The following is a 20,637-nucleotide window of genomic DNA, read 5'->3' as shown; positions in this document are numbered from 1 at the left end:
CTAGACCCCCGACCAAAAAAAAAAAAAAAAATGAGCACATACTGTGTGAGTCCATTTATATAAAACTCTAGGAAAAAGCTAACTAATCTATAGTAACAGAAAGCAAATCAATGGTTGCCTGAAAATGGGGGATGGGAGGCAGGGATGACAGTGAAAGATGAAAAAAGGGATGAGGAAAGTTTGGGGTGCAATGAAAATGTTCATTTTATTGATTGTGATGGTGATTTCATAGATACATATGTCAATATTTTTTAAACTGTGTCCTTTTCATATGTGCCATTTATTATATGTCAATTATGCCTCAATATGTTCTTTTAAAATTTACTGAGAATATAAAAAAGCATACACAACATTAGTGAATATCAAAGAACACAATGTTACAGAATTAAACTAAGATATTACACTAATGAAAGTTCAAATATGTTAAGTTAGCCTTTTAGCCTTTCTCATGGAATACCTTTCTTTATGGACATATAGGCTCTGAGATGTAACTTAACCAGCAAGCACCTTTAAGTAGGTTAACGGAAAAGAGATGTAAAGGCCCAGTTGTAATATTCTTGATTAAAAGATTTGCATTCATCAATAAAGTTCAAGTAGAATAACAATGCCTTTAAGTTTTCAAGATTTATTTTTTTAGAATTAACAACAAAAAAAGCCTTCACAGAATATATAATTCAAACCCTATGCTCTGAAAAGTATTTTCTAAACAAAACTCTAAACAGAATTCACTTGTCTTAAAAACCATTAGATTTTTATAGGACACTTAAGTGGAAAAGGACTGTATTCATTAAATTGAAGAGTTCTTTACAATTCAAATAATATGCTAATTATCAATGTAATATATCTGTCTCTCGAAATGTTATTTAGCTACCAAAATTTTTAATATTGATTGACATTATTTTTCTTAGACATAAAGATTTTATAATATATTTATATTGACATGTGTCTTTATTTACTAAATACTATTAAAAAATCAGCATAAGTTCTTGTCTACAATTTTTAATGATCTCTGAACAAAGCTAAATGAGCATGTAGTATATAAAATAGAATACTGGAATTACGGGACATTCATTTCTTGAGACTGGTATAAGGACCTCTACATTCTCTACAGTGAATAACTGTAATAATACTTACAGATGAAATAAATGCAAAGAGCATTTTTAAAGTAATTACAAGGATCTACAGAATACTTTGAAGACGTACATGGATATGTAGATCTTTTCTTTAAAAATCCAAGTATCAAAACCAACAGAGTGAATAATGTTTAATTACATAAATACTTATCAGTTTAGAGTAAGAAAAACTTTTAAGATAGGTAATTAAAAGGAGTTTTTTTATAAATGAGCACAAAATAATTATACAGCTTTATGAAACTAATCTGACTTATCCTTCCAGGAGATTTTTCTTTCTAGAAGATAAGAATTAAAAGAAAATGGTACCCTTAGGCAATTTAAGCAACAATGGCTACTTGGCTTATTTTTAAAATACTAATTGGAGGTAAAAGGATATTTTACTAAATGTGTTAATAATACAGCTAAAAAAATGCTCTCATTTGATGGTATATTATAGTTTTATATTCAACATACATTCATAAATTCCTACTATGTGTCTGCGCTGAAATGAGTGATAAAGACAAAAGATAAATAAAAGAAGGAACTGAGACTTACAGAACACCCACCAGGAGCCAGGTAATATGCTAGGCACAGTACTCAAATCATTATAACCCCACAAAGTAGATATTTCTACTTCCATTTTACAGATAAAGAAACTAATATTCAGAGTTTTAAAAATAATCTACTGAATTCCCAGGCAGTAATTGATATACCTTGGATTAAAGTCAAGGTCTTTAATGATGTTAAAACTTACAGACTTTTTCAGAACCACTTGTGACCAATTGGGCTTATCACAGCTGACAGACACAAGCAGACATAACTGTGATACCAGGAAAAAGAGACATAACAGTACAAACATAACACACAGAACAAGAAGCTACTCATTTGGATAGGAAGATGGTTCAAAGGCAGCTTTACAAAGGTAACAATAGGACTAGACTATCTTGGAAAAATAAGCAGAGAGGAGGAAAGGCATAAGCTCATGACTTTGTCTCTACCCTCTTTCCTAATATTCTACAAACAAATGTATTGCTCAAGTGCCACATTTTCTATCAAGCCTTCCTTGAATTCACTATTGTAGAAAGACTCTTAGAGTAACCCTCCATAATCCCCAGACTTGGTATTCACAGTTTTATGAAAACATGGGACACTAGAAAAAAAGACAGTTATCCCTGAGAAGAAAAGAAATGCAGTGAGTTCTACAAATGCCCCAGCTCTGTGCCTGGGAAAAGTTTAAAACAGACTACAACAGGGACAGGGAAACCAAGAATGACCTGGCAGTCTCCTTGACTGAGGAGATGGATGAGAGCTCAGGGAGGAAAAAGCAGCTACAGTTCATAAAGCAGTGTACCAGAAAAAAAGAGAGCTGACCAATGGAAAAGCTCTGGAGATCTGCTGAGGGTTCCAGTTGTGTACCCAGATGAGTAATGATCAGTACATGTGTGAGGAAACTACCTAAAGCCAGGATACCCAAAAAATCACCTAAAAATATTAAAGCAAATCATCATTGGAGCTCATACATGACTGGGAATAATCCCTGTCTCCACCAGTCAGAGTGGATAAACTCGTAATAATGGGGTAACGGGGACACTATTAAGAAGGGATTTATCTCAGTAATGAGAAAAATTAGTCCTAGGCTAAATGCTGCTCTGGTCCTGCTGTACAAAGCTTAAAGCAATATCTCAAAATCAAACAGTTTCTAAGACAGAGAATAAAGCTTAAGAATATGTATAGGAATATAAAAATATCCAACACCCAATAAGGTAAAATTTATATTGTCTGACATCTAATAAAAATTACCAGACATGAAAAGAAACTGGAAAATTTGACCCATAACAAGGAGAAAAATCAACCAACAGAAACAGACTTAGGAATGACACAGATACTAACTTTAGAAGATCAAAAGTTATTGCTGAATTCCATGTGTTTAAGCAGCTAGAAGAGTGACTATAACAAATAGAAAAATGAAAAATGTTAAAAAGACCCAAGATAAACTTTCAGAGATGAAAGCTAAAGTATATATAAGAGGAAAAAAATATGCTGGATGGGAATAACAGCAGATTAGATACTGCAGAAGAAAATAGTATTGAATTTAGAATCATAGCAATAGAAACTACCCAAAATGAAGCATGGAGAGAAAAAAAGAGTAGGAAAAAATGTACAGAGAATAAGTGAGGTATGGAAAAACTTTAATCAATCTAATATATGTGTAATTACAGTACCTGAAAGAGAGGAGAGGAAGAGCTAGAAAAAAATATTTGAAGAAATAATGACCAAAATACTTCCAAACTTGATGAAAACTATAATCCCATAAATCTGTCACTCAATAAAGCCCAAGCACAAGAAACATGAAGAAAACTATTTCAAAGCATATTACAATCAAACTCTTAAAACTGCTGATTGAAAGGGAAAAAAATCTTAAAAGGTACCAGAGGGAAAAAAAACATTACATATAGAGGAACAAAGATAAAAATGATAGCAACTTCTCATTGGAAACAGCACATGCCAGAACATGGTGGAGAAACATCTTTAAAGGACGAAGGAAAAAAAACCTGTCAACAAATAATTCTATCTTAAGCAAAAATATCTTTTAAAACACAGACTTATTTTGTGAAATACAAAAGCATCGTGGGGTTATGACTGTGATGCACTGAATCTATAGATTAATTTGGGAAGAAGTAACATTTTTATAAAACTGAATGTTCCAATACAATAAAATAGTATATCATTCCATTTATTTAGGCTTTCTTTAATTTCTCTCCCAGCAATGTGTTGTATTTTTCAGTGCTGAGTTTTTGAAAGTTTCTGCTAAATTTATTTCTAATCACTTTATGTTATTGATGCTATTGTAAAAAATTGGTTTTTCATTTCAGTTTTCCAATTATTTGCTACAAGTATGTAAAAATATCATTGATTTTTGCATATTAACCTTGTAACCTGTGACTTTGCTAAATTCACTATTAGCTCTATGAGCTTATCTGGAGATTTTAAAAATGTAAACAGTGTCTTCTGCAAATACAGTATCATAGAGTCTAAGTAAAAAATTAGAAAAACAGAAAATTTCTAGTGCTTACTTCTCTTTCCTACTTATTGTTCTCAATTTTTTTTTTGCATACCTTGAAAAATTAGTGGTATGACTAATTTTAGTGAAACCCTATAATCAAGACATGTGGGTTTTCCTTGGTTCCCCTTACTATCACCTAGTTGTTCTATAATCTTTCTGTCTGTACTGTAGTTCAATGTTAAAAAGTGATATCTGGCATCCTTAGCTTGTTTATACTTGTAGTAGAACTACCAATATTCCCACTAAGCATAATTGTGACTTTTGAATTGATATGCATATATTTGGTATCATATTAAAAAACTATCCATCTATTTAAATTTTATGGCATGATTCTATGAAGAAAGATGTTGCATTTTGCCAAAAGCTCTTTCAGTTTTTATGGTGAACACCATTGATTTTTCTGCCTAGAAGTATTAATATAATAAATTACATTAGTGTATGTGTGTGTGTGCGCGTGCATGTGTGGGTGTGTGTGTGTGTGTGTGTGTGTATGCATAACTGTTAGCCAATTTTCTAGCAATATCCGGTCTTTTATTTACTATGGATATGTTGGCTTAAAGGATCACATAGTGTTATTGCCTGATAATCGAAGTAAAACAAGATTATTCTTGGACATTATAATGCTATCTGTAGCATTTTCATTATAATAAACAGTAGATTAAAAACTAGAAAGTTCAGAACATACTGTTCTCACAGTTCTGCTATATTCATTCAGTCCATGGGGGACTTTTTTCTTTCTAGTACCTTGCATTTTACTGTCAAAGAAGCATAGTCATTTCAACGTACATATTTTATATCCCCATAAAGATATACTATTATTTTTGATTGAATAAGTCCTTAAGTTTAATTATTAATTTCAATTTTCATTAATTTAATCTCTTAGTTTATTATTAATTTATTCTTAGGGTCTCTATGCATTGAAATCTTGTAATATTATTTTTTCCTACTAGAATATCATACAATTAACAAAACTTTATTTTAGAACCTAAAAAGTAAGTAGCATATATGTGAGTTTTTAATTGTGAATTTTTGTTTCTGGTTCTTCTAACGACTTTGTGATATAATCTTTCAAAAGTAAAAATGTGTTTATTTGTATATAGGTCATATGAAATATTTACCTAAATGACAAAATTGCTAAATAAATCACTTACCTGAGGTTTTTAAAAAAAAAAAAAAAAAAAAAAAAAAAAAAAAAAACAAGAAATTGAATACAAACTCTCTCTAGATGTTTTATCTGAAAATTTCCCAGCAACTTTCCATTCCTCTGGATCTGATCCAAATTAAAGAGCCTTAACCAAATTACCCTAGAAAATACAAAATAGTAGTACTACGAATGTTGTACTAAAGACTCCCAAACAAACAGAAAGCTAAAAGTAAAAAAAAAATAATCATGAGCTGACACCAGTTTGGGTTTTAACAACTACATGGTGTATAGAGGATGAGGCCATGGACCCAAGCAAGGTAGGAATTAAAATTTAGGGCTAGAAAAACAGTGACAGACAGGCAGTCACTCTTTGGTAGCTTATTCCCTTCACCCCCTCAAGTATTGCTTCCCTTTCTTCTCTTCTACAGGACTTTCCCAGACCAGTCCCCACCACAACTATTTTCTCTCCTACATTCCTAAATTCTCATGTTGCTTTTACTTGCCTATCAATTATTGTCTATTAAAATTATCGATTTATTAATGCTTCTGATCATTTTCTGTTAAAATTAATAATTCATTTGTTTATAAGTTGACAATTATTAGTTGATAAAAGATCGAAGTATGATTGTAATCTCCACCAACAATAGCTCCCATTCTTGCCCATTAAATTAGTGCATTATAACTAGAAATGAAGAGAATGAGATAAATGAATTGGAAGAAATTTAAACAGAGAGGCTAAAGAATTAGTGGAGAAAGGAAAAATCATGTACACTGAGCAATATCTTCTGGACCTCTAAGGTCCAGATTTTTCTGTGTATATTGAATGGTAGGTACCACTAACCACCCACTTGTACAAACCAGAAATTCAGAAACTGTCCTTTCCCACTTCCTCAGTTTTCAACCTATAACCAGGTGCTACCCATTTTATTTCCTAAACATCTTTCAAATCTATCCTCTCCGTATCCATTGGCATCACTGGTACTACTGAGTTTTTTGAGTAGATAAGTCTTTGTTTGGGGGGGGGGGGGGAGCCGAGTACATTATAGGATGTTTTGGCAGAATTCCTGGCCTCTACCTACCTACTAGATGCCACTAGCAGGACCCTTCTCTTGCCCCAAGTTGTAACAACTAAAAAGGTCTCAAACGTGGCCAAATATCTCCTGGTGGGCAAAAGAGTCTCACATTTGAGAATCACTGCTTTATACCACGCTAGTATCATTTTTTTCCAGGTGTACTGCAATGGCCTCCTAATATGTCTTCCTGAATCTACCAAATCACTGCAGCCCATTCCCATAATTCACCTCCACACACTAACCAGAGTGATTATTTCCAACTTCAATCCTACTAGTCACTGCTTAAAGCACTTCGATGGCTTCTCATTTCCCTTAGAACAAAATTCAGAATGATTATGAGTGCTTTATATGGTCTAGCTCTCACTTCTCCAAATTCATTTTGTACCTCACTGCATCCTACTGCCCCTCCTTCGTGGCACTCCAGCCACACTGGCTACCTTTCAGTTCCTCGAATGTGCCATCCTCTCTCCAGCCACTGGGCTTTGCCAGTCTTCTGGCAGGAAGGTTCTTCTCCACCTCTTATAAAATCCTGAGAACAGTAGATGCTACTAAAAAATAATAACCACCTATCTGCGGGCTCTCAGTTAAAAGCTATGAACTAAAGAAAAAGCTAAATGCATTTTCATGGTTGGGAAAGGACACTTTTAATGTGAGACAGGGCAAAGATCAGTGATGATCAACAAGGAGGATCTATAAGGGGCAGTGTCTTAAATGAGTCACAAAACCTAGGGTCTAGCTTCTGCTCTGCCACTTGCTATCCGTGTGATTCATTTTTTATCTAAATACAGTAAAATTAACTTTCTGGGGGTGTACAGTTTTATGAATTTTAACACAGGAAACCACCACCACTACAAAACAGTTCCATCACCCCCCCCAAAATTCTCTCATGTTACCCCTTTGAAGTGAAACACTTCCTCATTCCAGCCCCCGACAATCACTGATCCATTCTTTGCCCTATAGTTTTGCCTTTTCCTATATCCATACTTAATCTCCCTGAGTCTTTATTTCTTCACCCATAAAAATATTTCTATTTCTATATATACACATTTGTATTATTTATATAATGATAGATGTCAGCTCCCTTATATTATACTTAAAATATTTATATATAAATGTATGTTTATATATGCAGATATGCCATCTTCTTTATATTATTAAAATATTTATGACTGTTCATCGCCATGGCTAAGAACCCTGGTGTATGACAAGTGTCTCTTCTATAGTTTATACTTAGAAAGGCTTTCTTTAAATTTGTGGCTAATGCTCAATTTTTGCAATTCTGCATCTTGAACTTTCATTCTTCTACAGAGGGTGGATCCACCTTGGCTTTCAGCATGCTAATTTGGTGTGCCTATAACTCTGCTCACTCCTACAAAGCTCTCAACCTGAGAATGTTCCTTAACCTCTCCTTGTGGTTGTCCTTCCTCAGTTTACCACATTGCAGTAGCCTGCACAGCCAACTGCAATTTTCTTTCAACAGTCTTTGCTGGGAGAAGGCTTCCAATCTTGCTTTAGTACCTTGCTATTTATGAACATAGCTTCTCGCTGACTATCTAGGGATAATATTGATGACACTATTAAGTCAACCAGTCAGCTAGAGAAGACTCAGGCCTCACCTACAAAGACGATTAATATTAAAAAGCTCACTGTTTTGACTCATAGGGTTGCTACACTAGTAAATGACAAGATGCTATACATAACATTATGGATTTTAGCAAGTGCATCTGACAAAATCATTCAAAATTCTCTTGTGTAATAGATTAAATATAACTACAGTTGTTTGAATAACTAGATCCAAAAGTATTATTTATTTATTTGTTTGTTTGTTTGTTTGTTTGTTTATTCAATTGATGTCTCCCTAAAATAAAGTATCCAGGGATATACCACAGGGGTCTAAACTTGGTTCTATCTTATTTAAATACTTTAATTAATGAATGGCTGAAAATATAATAGTATGATAACCAAGTTTAGGAATGTCACAGTTAGTAGAAATAGCGAAAAATAATTCATGTTGGAATCATACTTCAAATAAATCAACTCAATGGAACGATTCAGGCAAACTAAAAGGCTGAAATGTAATAGAAAAAAAAAGATATCAACTACACAAATAAAGAATGAGAGCAACCTAGTTTGACAGCAGTTCACAAAGTAAGATCTGGATGTATGAGTAGATTACAAATTCAAAATGTCATCAATGTGACATGCATATTTTTTTAAAAACCCACACACCACTACATTGCCCTTTTCAGGTTTACTAATGAACTCCACATTACCAATTCCAATTTCAGTCCTCCACCTCATTTTCACTTCCTAGCAGCATTTAACAAAGATGATCACAGCCCTCCCTTCTGTATCACCTTCTCTTTCTTCACTTGACACTCCCTTGGTTCTCCTCATACCTCACTGGCTGCTCTTTCCGGCTTCCTTTAGCACTGATGACTCCCAAATTTATATCTCCAGTCCAAACCTTTCCACTGAAAACCAGACTCTTATATGCATCTGCCTCATCACTACAGAACCCCTACTTCACCTCCCTACCCACATCTGCTTCTCTTGTAGTCTTCACCATCTCGGCAAACAGCAACTTCACCCTCCACTGCTCAGGCTGAAATCTTTGCATCATTCTTAATTCCTCTTTTTCTTTTTCTTTCATTTCCATCAGTAAATCCTTTTGGTTTTGCCTACAAAGTATATCTAGAATCTGACCACTCTCACTACCTTCACTGCTCCTTCATCTCCCCTCACGACTGCTGCAATCATCTAATAAATGGTCTCTTTACTTCCGGCCTTGAAACCTTATCCCCAACAGTCTCTTCTCAGTGCTGTAGCCAGAGAGATCTTTTTAAAGTATGCATTCATTCAACACTCATTCTGAGACTATTTACTAAAATCTGTCTGTGTGCTAGGCAGTTTTAGGTACTTAGAATACATCTGTGAACAGAAGAAATAAAAGTCACTGCCCTCACAAAAGTTTTGCCTCCTGGAAGGGGACAGACAATAAACCATAAACACAATAAATAAGTTAAGTATATGCTGGGTCCATATGTGCTACAGGAAAAAAAATAGAGCAGTTAAGGAAACATAGCGCCAGAAAAAAAGGGAAAGTTCATAGATTCAAATAGAGAGTTAAGTCTAGGCTTCACTGGCAAAGTAATTTTTCAGCAAAGAAAGGCCAGAAGGTAAAGATTTAGCCTATATGGAAAAACAGCATTCCAGGCAGAAAGATGTTAACATTAAGAATGCATAAAATGTTATTTTTGGTTCTTTAGACCTTCAACTGTCCACATAATGAGCTGAAAGAGACTAGATTGTAAACTTGTTTTTATCTAAATATGACTTATATTTTACTTCTTAAATATTTTCCTAATAAGCCCCAAGTGCTTTTTTAGAAATGATAAATTAAATGAAGCATTAGAAACAACTGATACAAGTAAGTTTTAAGTCTTTTTTCTAAAATTCGGTCAGGAGTTTCGCCTTTCATTTCATTTGTGACCTATAAAAAGCAGTTAGAAACGCCTGAGTTTTTTGATATGTACACAGGACATATCTAGTACTCAGAGAAAAATAGCAAGTGCCTCAAACACGAGCGATCACCTGGATTTAGCTTGCTAAGAATATAAACATTTTTCAAATACAAATATCAACTGGTTTTTCAGAGGATGTGAATTACAAAAATAATGATAAGCGAAGTCTATATTTATTAACATAATAAAATAAGTACAAAATTATGGATTCCTAAAAGCTTGTTAGTTTCCACCTAATTAGATGAGGTTAGCACAATGTTTGTTTTTACCTTCCGGTGGCCTGTTAGATGTTGCCACAACGACGACCCCATTTTTGAACAGATTTTCAAAAAGCTGTTTCAGAATCATGGCATCAGCAATGTCAGTGACCTATGGACAACAACACATTTGTTTTATTTTAATTTCGCTTCTGCTCTAACAAACTTGCTAATGGCTCATCTTTAAAACAAAAAAAAATGATGAAAGTGAATTCCAAGAGAAAAATTCTAATTATCATCATGAAAAAAAGAGTAGATAATTAAAAGCATGAAAGACTGTAGTCTTTTAAACTTGACTCTTCTTTTTTGCAAGCCTATCATTTCTACGCAAATTATCAAATGGTTCTATGTTAACTTCTTTTATAGAACTACAGGTGGAAAGCACAGATAATTGTCCTAAACACTTACAAAGTCTAATTAATTAGGACTAACATGACCAACTCCCTCTTTTTACTCCCACCACACCCCCCCACCTCCAAAAAGATGAGAGAGAAAAAAAAAACCACACTGGCTGTTTGAGATTTCTAATACCTTCTGGCAAAGGTCTCTGAAAAGGTGACTTTAAATGGCCATGGAACTTTAGAAATAAGGACAAGTAGCCAGTGAGACATAATCAGCTGCTGTTGAAAATAGAATGATATGACATAGATACTATTGTGCAATTGTTGCACAAAACAATTCAACAGATGGCCCATCACAAAAATAAGCAATTTCATTGTTCTTTTTAAGTGCCTTCTATTACTGTCCATGAATAATCAAAAGGCACTGCAGTCACTTCCAGCACAGCCAGCCTCTGCTAACCTTCACAAACACAAATATTCCTTCTACAAAAGAAAAATTTTTTTAAAAAAAACTTACAATGGTTAACACAGTGCTTTAAAACAATAACTTCTGACAAAATGAGGAATGCATAATGAAGATAAAATCATTTTATCTAAGTATAGAGATACATATAACTATTGATCTTTTCTAAAATTGTTTTTAAAAATCCACAATTAACAAATAAACTTAATGACAACATTTTGAAAAACTTTTAAAAATCACAAAGAAATACAGAAATTAAGGAGGGAAGGAAATCGACTTCAAAAATAAATGAATAATGAAGGCTGATATTAATCATCGCACCTTCCCTTATGAATATAACATGGATTTTAGATATTCCCAATGTAAAAGTGATTTTATCTTTAATAGCACATTTTAGATAATCGCAATAACATTTGTTTCATATTCACAATATATATCACATCATTAGAGTACATGGAAACTAGTGTAATTCTTTCAAAGTAGACCAAAATACTAAGTTACCAACTAACTGGTTATAGTGCAACTAACAACAACCTGCATTGGAAAGGTCTCAATCACTCTTTTTTCTCTTTACAGCTGATACCTTACTCAAAAGTTTAATTATTCTCTTTCCACTTGAACAAAACAAAACAAGACCAGAATATGGGGATATACAGATGTTTTTTAGTTAATACTAAAGGTTATTAAATTAAAAAGACTTCAGGAACTTACAAAGTGGTGATTAAAATGAAAAGAAAAGTGGCACTGATATTAATTAATTTGGAGCTTAGGATCACTGTCAAATTTTGCTTCCGCAAAAACACTCAGAGAGAAGGCCCTTTTCAAATGCTTAAACACCAGTGGCATTTCTGATGAGAGGACAGAACAGCTTGCAAATTTCAGAAGCAACTGCACTTTTAAATTGGATTCCCAATACACTGACTTTTAAAAAGAATGAAATCAATTAAAAGTTACCTAATTTTAGAGAATAAAAATGGTCACTTGACTATCTCACTGATGTTTTTGAAAAAAGTTAAAATAGCTTTTGAGCTATAAGGTTCATAAAAGTTAAGGGACATTTAGCTTGTAACACACTGCAAAGGTTTAAACTGAAAGTTGGAGGAAGCAAACAATAAAGACTTGAGGTTGAATTATCATTTGTTGTTTTTGTACTTCGGAGTGGTTTTTGCTCCATCAGAGTAAATTAACTTGGAGAAGCTATGGCTAATTAATAAAGCAGGAGTCAGTTGGTGTAGCCAAGTGCCAAAGAATACTCTTTTGATCTTGCCCCCGTACTTGTTCAGCTTTGCTGGGGAACAGTAATTTTACAGTATGAGTGAACAGAAGACAATTGCCCACACATTCTTGAAGAGCGGGCTTTTTCAGCACCCAGCATTTCATTACTATCAGGAACAAAAGAGAAGGCTACAGATTACCAATAAGAGTAGTCTGCTAATACAGAGAGTGGAGACATTTCATTAGCATTAAAAAGATTTTTTTATGACCTAGAGTTGCTTTCCATTATGACTCACTTAAGTAAAAAAGAAAAAAAAAATCTAATAGTTAATTTACATGTGTAAGTGCTTGAGTTTCAGTCATCCACTGATTGGTACAGTGCCATGTAATGAGTGACAAACATAAGCATGCATTATCGGTAATTAGTATTAGCACAAAAATAAGCATATATTTTTTATTAGCACTTTTTAATAGCTTTTCTGTTTTATAAAAATGGTCAAAACTATTTTTTAATGATATTGATAGCGTGCAGAGGAGAAATTTACATGATATTCTACTCATCAGAAACCTTTTTTTTTAACCATATTAGGAAAACATCTAACCAATGTCCCTAAAAAGAGGCAAAAAGAAATAACATATTTTTTAAGTTGGTTTCCTTCAGCATTCTGTTATCTTTGGAATCATAAACAGTTTAATAAGAAATATAAGCATTCAAGAAGGCATAAGAAAGACAATAAAAATTTTTAAGGAAAACCTATTCTTTTATTTCAGTAACTAAAACACATAAAAACAACCCATCTAGACAAATTCTCAAAGTAAGAATACTATATCTGATACCACAAGTAAAACTGAAATGCTACACTTACTAAAGATGACCAAGCTAATGAGGAATATATTCTGCAAATGCAATCTGAATGCTATCAAAACATAGTGTTAAAAATGCCTTAAATTCAAGAACAAAAGAAGAAAAAATATATTCTTATTTTTAAGCAGCAATAATTCCCATTCTTCTCCTCAGTAAAATTAATATTGTATTAATTAATATCACCTTAAGGCCAATAATAATTACTTAAAAATCAATTTAAGATTCAATTTTAAAAGTAAAGTGGTGATTATAAACATTGTTGGTAAGATTAAAGTGCCTAAACAATTCCTTTCTAGTAAATCGATAATGTATTGTTCTAGGCCTAAATAGGTCTAAGGATAATTTTTAGGTTCTATCATTAAAATATCTACTAAAAGCCTACCTACCTCTACCTAGATCTGTATATTTATACACAAAATAGAAGACATCATACACCAAGGAGAACAATAACATAGCTGTTCTTACTAGTGAATAAGACCACAGATGATGGACTCAAACTGAGTTACCAGCTGTGCAACCCTGGACAAGTTACTTAACCTCTCTGACCCTTAATTTCCTCATTAATATATGAAAGCAATACTTGCAAAATTGTTATGTTACATATAGTAAATCCTCAGGAAATGTTAACTATGACTATTACCTATATGTGGCATGTATGCTAGTATAATTCCATATTATTTATATATAGCTGTATAGAATTTTAGCTGTAGATGTAATATAGAGTAGCAGTAGCATAATATAGAGTAGTTAAGAACATAGGCATATAGAAAGCAGTCAGTAAACAGTAGCTAATATTACAGAATATACATGATAGAAAGTAAGCATTCTAATAAATGGGCATTGCCTCAGTTTGTAAAAGGTGGCTTTTAATTAGAACATAAACAAACACGGAAAAAAATTCAACCAAATTATTAAAGGAATACACATTAAAATAATGAGATATCTATTAAATTAGACAAAAATATTAAGATAATTTAGAATGTTGACAGAAAAAAATGTGGGTTATTACTCTATATAAGGGAGGTTGGACTTAGTTGGAGGACTACTTCAACAGTTATCATTTAGTACTAGGATTTATTCATTCATTCATTCATTCACTCATTATATTATTCATTTATTCATTTTCAAGCACTTTTCTAGACACTTGAGATACATCAATTAGCAAAACAAAGATTCCTGTCTTCAAGTTTACTTTGTGGAGAAGTACATTTAATAAACGGTAAACATAATAAGTAAATATATATGTTAGAAAGTGATATATGCTATGAAAAAAACAGGTTAAGGGGCATTGGAAATGTGGGCATCAGTGGCAAACTGCAATTTTAAATAGTGTAGGATAGGCTTCATTAAGGAGCTAATCGAGCAAAGATCTGAATAAGTAGGAGTTATTATGATGGGTATCTAGGGAACAGTGTTTCGTGCAGAAAGAACATCCAGGCAAAGGCTCTGCCTATTTGTTCTAAATATATTAAGGAACATATTAAGTGTTGGTACAGTAATATTTTAGGGTATTTTTTTACCTCTTGAATTTTAGAAAAAGGGGACAAAGATCTGGACTTATAGTAATCCAGTTTTGGTGTCTGAGAGGAGCTCCCTTAAGACCAACAGAAGACCATCCAGAATATTGAAACCAGGAAATCCAGGCTCTGCTCCATGATCGCCTCTGCCTTTAGGGGGCACATTCTTGCCCTCATACTCTCGCTTTCTCTGGCTCTTCTCGATAATTGGTATATGCAGATATTGGTCTTTTCTTGCATGTAATGGTCAGCTCCAAGGTTCAAATTTGGAATGTAGAAGAAATAAAAGGGCGAGAATATTAACGTTTTTCATTCTAGGACATTCAGGCCAACTTAGTCAAAGGAGAGGGTTTCTCATGTTGTCAACTCTACCACTCTAGAATGCTACACTGAAATCTGGACTCAGATAAAAGCAATCAATTTGGCATTCGGTATTGTTTTATCATCTCTGTGTATATTTTCTTCAGAGCCCTAGTGAGAAAGAAGCATTTGGTATAACACCTATTATTAGCTATGATTCCCTAATCTATGAAGAAAATAGGATTGAAAACAGTAGGGAGCAATGAGCTAAGCTGAACGCATAGCAGAGAAAGTCAGAGAGGAAGCAGGAGGTTTTGAGCAAGGGGAATGACACTATCTTATGTAGCATAATATCCCGCCTGCCTTAGAGTTTAAGCCCTTTTAGGTTGGGCTTACTGCAGCCAAAAGCATCCTAGAAGATACCTCATCTCTTTGTTTTGCTTGGGCTTAAGTTCATCAGGTAATTCGCTTTCCATTGGAGAAAATTTTTATATTAAAGAAAGTGACATTTCCTCACAGTACTTCTATTTTTGATTTCTTTTATAGATTCCAGGGAAATCCCTCTCGACAAAGAAGATAGGAGCAAAACATGAGTTGAATAGTTCCACTCTCATTAAGACTATTTGCAAGAAACAGGAGATCCAGCTAAAGAAAGGGGGTTTACTTAAGACTTCAGAAGGAGAACAGCACTTCCTGGGTACTGTAGCTGGAGACTAGGCTGGGATTAGAGGTAGTTCTGGAGAGCTCAGCCACTGTCTAGGGAGCACCCTACCACTCCTGTCCCTAATGTGATTCAGTTACTTCCTATGTCTCTTTACTCCTGTCTTATTGCTAAGTGGAAACTTCCTCTGTGCTTTTTGGTTCAAATATATGAGAGAGAAGGTATATGACTGGCCCAATCCCTAGGCCACAGCACACAAGTCCAAGTTTGTGGACAACCTTGTGGACTAGTTACTCATAGATCAGATGTCCAGACATGGTCCATTTGACTGTGGAACAGGTGGGGTCCTGTAATAGAGAATAAGACTCTTAAAGCAACTGGGATGGATGTGTAAATAAAGGAATGAACATCAAACTGATTCTGGATGGGGCAGGTGATGACAGACAGCTCCATTACGTCCTTTTCTCTTGGTTGGCAAGCAACGTTTTATAAGCAAGGAGCCTGTCTCTCTGTCTTGCTCTCCTTTGTTCTTAATATGTAAGTTGAAAAAACCCTTTTTGTTGGCTGAATTCTTGTGCAAGGCCCAGCTCACTTAGAACGTTAATATCCTAATAGTTGCTTTTGTTTCCTTCTCCCCAAACGGGTATCAATTTTATGAAATCTAAACTTAACAGAAAATGCCCAGGGCAACCAGGCAGGTTTCTGTTCGGACCTCACTAACAGGGCAGCATTGTGGCTTCCATGGGCCTTAGATATTTTCACCCTTGTGAGCACCTTCCTCACTAACAGATAAATTAATTAACTATATATAAATTAGATTTTATAACTGCATTAGTATAAGACAAGTATAATATAGATACAGACATATACAACCTGGATTCATTGCTGATATATTCAATTTTCTTCAAATTTTATAAGAAATTAAAATATTTTCATGAATCCCTGAAAGTATCACGGACCTTAGGTACCGTGACGATCGTGCCTAATGGGTAATTGGGTGCCTCATACAGTCAGATTCTCATTGCTTCCCAACCTTCTGAAATAGCCTTGCCAGTGGTCCTCATATCAACATGGCGACCATTTCTCTGATTGTTTAAAATTTACAATTTTTTAAGTTAAGAATAATGATTTTTAAATGCTACCTAGGAAATTATAATGCTTTACATTTCTCATCTGTATGATGAAGACAGTAATAACTATTTTACAGGATTAAATAAAGGATGTAAAAATATTTTATAAACCATGAATCATTTTACAAAGGTTGGTTATTAATATACCTTTTTAATGTTTAACCTAATTGAAAATTTATTTAGAGATCATTTAAGAGACTCGTAATGAGAAAAGAAGGGAGATGTTCTTTATTGATTTGTCACTGACTTTGCCATTGAAGGCGCCAAAATGGTTAACTTGATGCTATTTTTAGAACTACATGAGGCCCTTCTCTTTCTGTACTACCACTTTGGTGTACTGAATATACCTTCTCAGAGTACCAGGGAAACATCTCTTTTCCACAGGCCTCTCTTTTGAAGACCTTTGTATTTCTGTGATACAAAGGGTGAATGCCAAGCTGTCTTACTATGACTGAGGGAGAAAAGTAAATATTCCTCTTCTCCAGCTGGTTCAGTTTAACACCACTCCTGGCAAAATTCCTCTTTGTCATCTATCATAAATCAAAACCATTGTTAGCTATGTGGTTCGAGCTGCCTCATATGGGATAAAGGCATCCTGAACACATCATATTTTCCACTAACCCAGGTTTTAAGCATGAAAGAACAGGAACTAACGCATTACCACTTTAAATGCATAATATCAGAGAATCTTAAAACTGGAAGAAACTTTAAAATTCATCTAGGGCAATTCCCTCACTTCGTCACAAATATCAAATAAGTTGTGTGAATCACACACGAATGTTAGTTTTCTACCCTTGAAAGTTCTCTAGGCCTTTATTCTAGGCAATCAGACACAAGAGTAGCTGCACTCAGCTTCAGAAATATTTTCCAAAAGCTTTGATGTGAAGCTCTATTTCTAAGCTTATATTCAGTACTTGTAAATTTTTCTATTTTCATTCCAATAATCAGTTGCTCTTATGATAAGCATTATAGAAAACCAACTGTTACATTTCAGACTACTAAGTAAAGCAAATAAAAAAGTAATTTTTAATCTAGAGTATCATTTAGCATTATTATTATTTACCACTACTTTTACTACACTGGGCATAACATGGGATACAGAACAAGCATAAGACATGCTGTTAGCCTTCATGACACATTTGCTCTCATAAGAAATAAAGGTTAGGAAATAATTTACTACCAATTTAAATGCACATTGCAGAGAATCCTAAAACAAATGAAAAAAAAAAAAACTGTAAAAGTTCAACCAGGATAATTCTCTCCCTTTAGCACAGATAAGCTGTGAAGCTTAAATGAGATATGTGAATCACTTGCCCTTTATATAACACTTAAAAAAAAAAAAAAAACTTGAAAAATCTTTAAAGACATTATTTGGTAATCATTACATTATCTCCATCATAGTATGGGGGGAATGTGAATCCACTGACTAGAATATTGAGATGGGCAAAAATAGTAAATACTTTAGGCTTTACAAGCCACATATGGTCTCTGTTGCATTTTCTTTTCCCACTGACCATATACAAGCGATGGGCCACATCTGCCCTGTGCAAGCTGTGGTGTTCTGACCCCTGGACTAGATACTAATATTAAAGTCATAAGAGATAATATATCAAATCAACTTATAAAGCAATGATAAAATCAAAAACAGACTTTAAAATTTCACACTACATTCAGTACACCATTTTACATCTATGAATCATCTCTGCATTACCTGAAATTCATCGAAACATAAGAGACATGCTTCTTCACTGATTTCTTCAGCTATGGGAGCTATTGGATCGTATGATTTAGACATGAACCCTGGTTTCCTTTTTGGCAAACTCTGTTTAAGGCGGTGTATTCCTTAAATGGATAAAATTAAACACAAAATCAAACATTGTATTAATAGTACATTTTAGACAACTATAACATATTTTTTTTAATCTCTAAATGAAACTTTCGTGTAAAGGTAAAAATTAAGTTTAAATTCCACAGGCCATCAAATGTAATTATTGAAATTGGATGCATTTTCTCTACCCCAAAATAAGTTGTTCACATGTTATTATACCTCCATGGTTGTAAGAATACTTTGTGGTCATTCCACTTCTATTCTTCGATGATATCAAAGATGACAGGGAGATAGATTAGATGACTAGACAGTGACTAGATGGATCAACAGATCAATCTCGGTCCTAAGAATTTCAGGGATGCGGGCAGAAGAGGTGGCCCTGCCCATGTCTAGCATATCTAATCAGGATGTTCCCTTGTCTCTATCCTAATACACTAAATCCAGACCCACTTTACTCATTTTATGTATACCAAATGCTGAAAATATTAGGAGGAAAAAAAAAAAAACATTCCTTCCCCGAGGAGGTAATTGTGTGGCTGACAGCAAAAATGATGTAACATAAGAACACTGACAAGGCAATAAGGCATATATACAAGTACAAACTGAATGCTGACATGCTAAGGAGACACAGCAAGAATGACCTAATCGAGAATAACTTTTTGAAACAGGTGAGGTTTTAACATTTCTTACTGATCCTTAGTAGAAAGAGAAAATGCCTGCCCTTCATATAGTAACTTCTATTCTTTTATTTGGAAGTACTGATTTGTCTCTAGGACCAACTCTGGACACATTAATTGTTTCAACATAGCACAAAACAAATGAAACCAAACAAAATCTTACTTTAAGCTAAAATTTATTTTTTAAAAGATTAAAATATTAAGAATTTTAAAAGATGAGGGAAACTATTTTGTAGTGTTTGCCCATTTAAAAATTACTTCTTCCAGATCACTAACTTACTTTTGTGAACATCTAGCATGAAACCATGAAAATGAACCCGTTTTTTCCTCTTCATTTCCACATAAGCATAAAACATGTCCATCACCATTGTTTTCCCTGTACCTTAAAAAAAAAAAAAAATACTATTAAACAGTATGTACTGATTGCTCTAATGACTGTTCATTAGTTTTGAGATAATGAAACCGTACTCTTCTACTGGAAAGCTTAAGACTAAGTTACTTTTTTAGAATGGAGTGCTTAAATTTTATATTAAACTAGCTAAAAATAAAATGTTGCTATTTCTCTTTTCTGTAAAATTCCCGTATTTAGGAAATATAACATTTAGTTAACATTACAGAGTCTATTTCCCCCAGAGAACTATGTTCATAAACTGAGAAGATTATTCATTGTTTGGTTTCTCTTCCAAAATGTGTCAGTATGGATAAAATAACTTAATTAAATAAATATTTATTGGGCCTTAGTAAACGTGAACTGTCTTAGGCACTATGGGAAAATTGAAAAATGAAAAATAAAAAAGTAAAGATTAGCATCTAACATAATTACTGAAAATAAGTAACAGATGTAGATTAGAGCTGGAGAATTGCCAATTATAACACTTTTGAAAAATCTGAAAACATAGGTCTTTCAAAATTGAAATTCTGATATGGTCAATCCTTATCATTAAATTATCTAATTTTCAACACTCTGAAACTTTTCACCACTACGATTGCATATGTAATCAAAGAGTCAACAGCCTGGGCATTTAACACAGACATGCACAGAAAGCCTATTCCCGAGAAGAAAGCCCAGGGCTCTGGGGACAGTGGCAGTGCTCTCAAGCTCAGTTCACACCAAGCATTCCTTGGCAGGCCAGGGCAGGGCATGCTGGTCCTGTCTCTCATCCTTCCTCATCACCACCACCCACCACAGTGCCCATGCTCTCCTCGCAGTATCTGCAGCTAAGGAAGTGAGATCTGAATCTTAAATCTTTTGGGCTTTCCTCCATTCCACAGGAACACTTTGTGCCTGTTGGATTTAAATTTCCAGAACGTTTTCTGCATATGAAAATACAATTTACTAAACAGATTTTTAATAAAGAGGCCACTTAGACTGAAAAGTAAGTATTTTGCAAAAATATTCTGTACAATATCTCTTGGTATAGTGAGTGGCAACAGATTTTAAATCACATTTATCTAAAAAGGTAAAT

General features: G+C 33.8%; 1 protein-coding gene across 4 annotated transcripts in view; it reads right to left on the bottom strand.

Moving 5' to 3' along the window:
- Window positions 1-20,637, bottom strand: part of AFG1L (AFG1 like ATPase) — a 165,138-nt gene that overhangs the window by 80,568 nt on the left and 63,933 nt on the right. For all 4 annotated transcript variants that reach the window (XM_016160191.2, XM_016160193.2, XM_016160195.2 and 1 more), the window contains 3 exons: window positions 19,452-19,553; window positions 18,378-18,508; window positions 10,187-10,286 (listed from right to left, as the gene is read on the bottom strand). In XM_016160191.2, coding sequence (XP_016015677.1) covers window positions 10,187-10,286; window positions 18,378-18,508; window positions 19,452-19,553 — 333 coding nt within the window. The remainder of the gene's footprint in view (window positions 1-10,186; window positions 10,287-18,377; window positions 18,509-19,451; window positions 19,554-20,637) is intronic.

This window comes from Rousettus aegyptiacus, unplaced genomic scaffold (genome assembly GCF_014176215.1).
Source record: "Rousettus aegyptiacus isolate mRouAeg1 unplaced genomic scaffold, mRouAeg1.p scaffold_m13_p_1, whole genome shotgun sequence".
Classification (NCBI taxonomy): Eukaryota; Metazoa; Chordata; class Mammalia; order Chiroptera; family Pteropodidae; genus Rousettus; species Rousettus aegyptiacus.
Note: the sequence above shows the minus strand (reverse complement) of the source record. Positions and strands in the feature narration are given on the sequence as shown.